This window comes from Aplysia californica, unplaced genomic scaffold (genome assembly GCF_000002075.1).
Source record: "Aplysia californica isolate F4 #8 unplaced genomic scaffold, AplCal3.0 scaffold01356, whole genome shotgun sequence".
Classification (NCBI taxonomy): domain Eukaryota; kingdom Metazoa; phylum Mollusca; class Gastropoda; order Aplysiida; family Aplysiidae; genus Aplysia; species Aplysia californica.
Genome location: NW_004798626.1, coordinates 46,866 through 48,850, shown reverse-complemented (window position 1 = coordinate 48,850; position 1,985 = coordinate 46,866). Strand labels below are relative to the sequence as shown.

Sequence of the window (1,985 nt, the reverse complement as noted above, 5' to 3'; positions counted from 1 at the left end):
AGAGAGAGAGAGAGAGACAGTTAGTTATCAGAGAAAATGATCTAAGCAATGTTGGAATGAGGGTGACAGTTTGTCACAGGGAGATAAACAAAGATTGTGATCATCATTGCATCAACTGTGTGTGCATGCGTGTGTATCAGTCATTTATGTATACAAATTGCATTGTGTATGTTATTTTATTATGCATTTGCATGTGCTCATTTTATAACGATGTGTAGCGTGCACACATGATATGCAAGTAGGTGTGTGTGTGTATGTGTGTGCGCATGCGTGTGTGTGTATGTATGTGTGCGCGTGTGTGTGGCGAGCATACATATGTGCATGAACTGTGTGCACGTCTGTGTGTGTGTGTGTGTATGTGTGTGTGTATGTGTGTGTGTATGTGTGTGTGTATGTTTGTGTGTATGTTTGTGTATGTGTGTGTATGCGTGAGTATTGTTCGTACATGCATTTATGTAAAGCGCCTAGAGCTGTGTTTTAAACAGAAATGGGCACTATAAAAATGGTCTACATTATTATTATTATTATTATTATTTTTATTGTGTCCCCCGTGTTTGTATTCTCAGGCCAAGAGCCGTGGCAAGACGCTGGGCGGCTACTTTGAGTCATGGGTGGGCGGAGTCCAGTCGGAGAAGGGCGGGGCCAGCCTCAAGTTTGAGACCTCATTGGACGACACGAACCAGGTGGACATGCGGTGGCTGCGTCGCTTTGTGCTGCGAACCATGGAGATGCTCTACTTTGAGCAGAAGTGGGAGAAGCTGGTGGATATCGCGCTACGCTTCAGCGCTCTCACCAAGTGAGTGGGACACACTGACAGACACACTTACACACACACACTCACGCACACACACTCAAATGCTGCACTTCAGCACTCTCGCCAAGTGAGTGGGACACACTGATAGACACACTTACACACACACGTGTGCACACATGCACTCGTGCACGCACGCACGCACATGTGCACGCACGCACGCACATACACACACACACACACACACACACACACACACACACACACACACACACACACACACATTCACACACACATGCACGCACACACACTCACTCACACATACACATGCACTCACAAATACACACACACACACACACACACACAAATATGTGCACAGAGACACTGCGCTTTAGCCCTTTCACCAAGTGAGTGGAGTGGGTGGTTGGCAGATGCTCTAGTGTGTTTTGTTCCTTCTTTCCTGTCAAACATCTATCGTCCTTATCTCTCCTCCATCTTTTCTCTGCTATGTTACTCTCTAGTTATACCTCTAATCTTCGGCACCAATATGACTTATTTGTGTCCCAAGTATTGTAAAAGTCTTATCTAAACAAGTGGGTGTGATACACTGATAGACATACACACACAAACACACTCACACACACACATGCACACTCACACACACACACCCAAATGTCGCACTTCAGCAGCCTCACCACGTGTGTGGGTCACACTGACAGACATTTTGACAGACACACTTACACACAAACATTGATGCTTTCTAGTTGCACCTCTAACCTTCAGTATTTTATAGATCTATATGGTGTCCAGGAAAGTTGGAAAAAGGTTGGATTTCTATGGGTTTGTAGGAAAAGTGTCAAATGTTTATCGGAAGAGAGTACCCGAGGTCGGAGAAAGTCTTTCCGTTGACAAAAACATGTGTATTAATTTAGATCTTTGCATACCAATTCCGTGTACGGAACAATAGCACTGGTATGTAATTGTCACATAGAATTCTGTGGTATTTGTCCTCTTTCGTAAACGACGATACCGGTAATCAAAACTTTGTACTTTCAGTGCCTCAAGCATTTACGAATAAAGATATACGGAGTATCTGCGGCGTAAAACTCTTACTAAAACCTACCCTCCCCCCCCCTCCTTGTCTGTCCCCAGCCACCGGTACGCCGAGCAGGTTCTCCCCCTGATGGTCCAGGCCCAGCGTTTCCTGGAGCGTCGTGTGGAGAGGTCCGGGGGT

The 1,985-nt window shown here is 45.7% G+C and overlaps 1 protein-coding gene across 1 annotated transcript in view; it reads left to right on the top strand.

The window, feature by feature from the left end:
* The window catches only part of LOC101852981 (cilia- and flagella-associated protein 54), a gene marked incomplete at its 3' end in the record, with an annotated part of 64,122 nt that overhangs the window by 49,781 nt on the left and 12,356 nt on the right, over positions 1 to 1,985 (top strand). Inside the window, 2 exon segments of the mRNA XM_035973523.1 lie at positions 567 to 796; positions 1,904 to 1,975. Coding sequence (XP_035829416.1) covers positions 567 to 796; positions 1,904 to 1,975 — 302 coding nt within the window.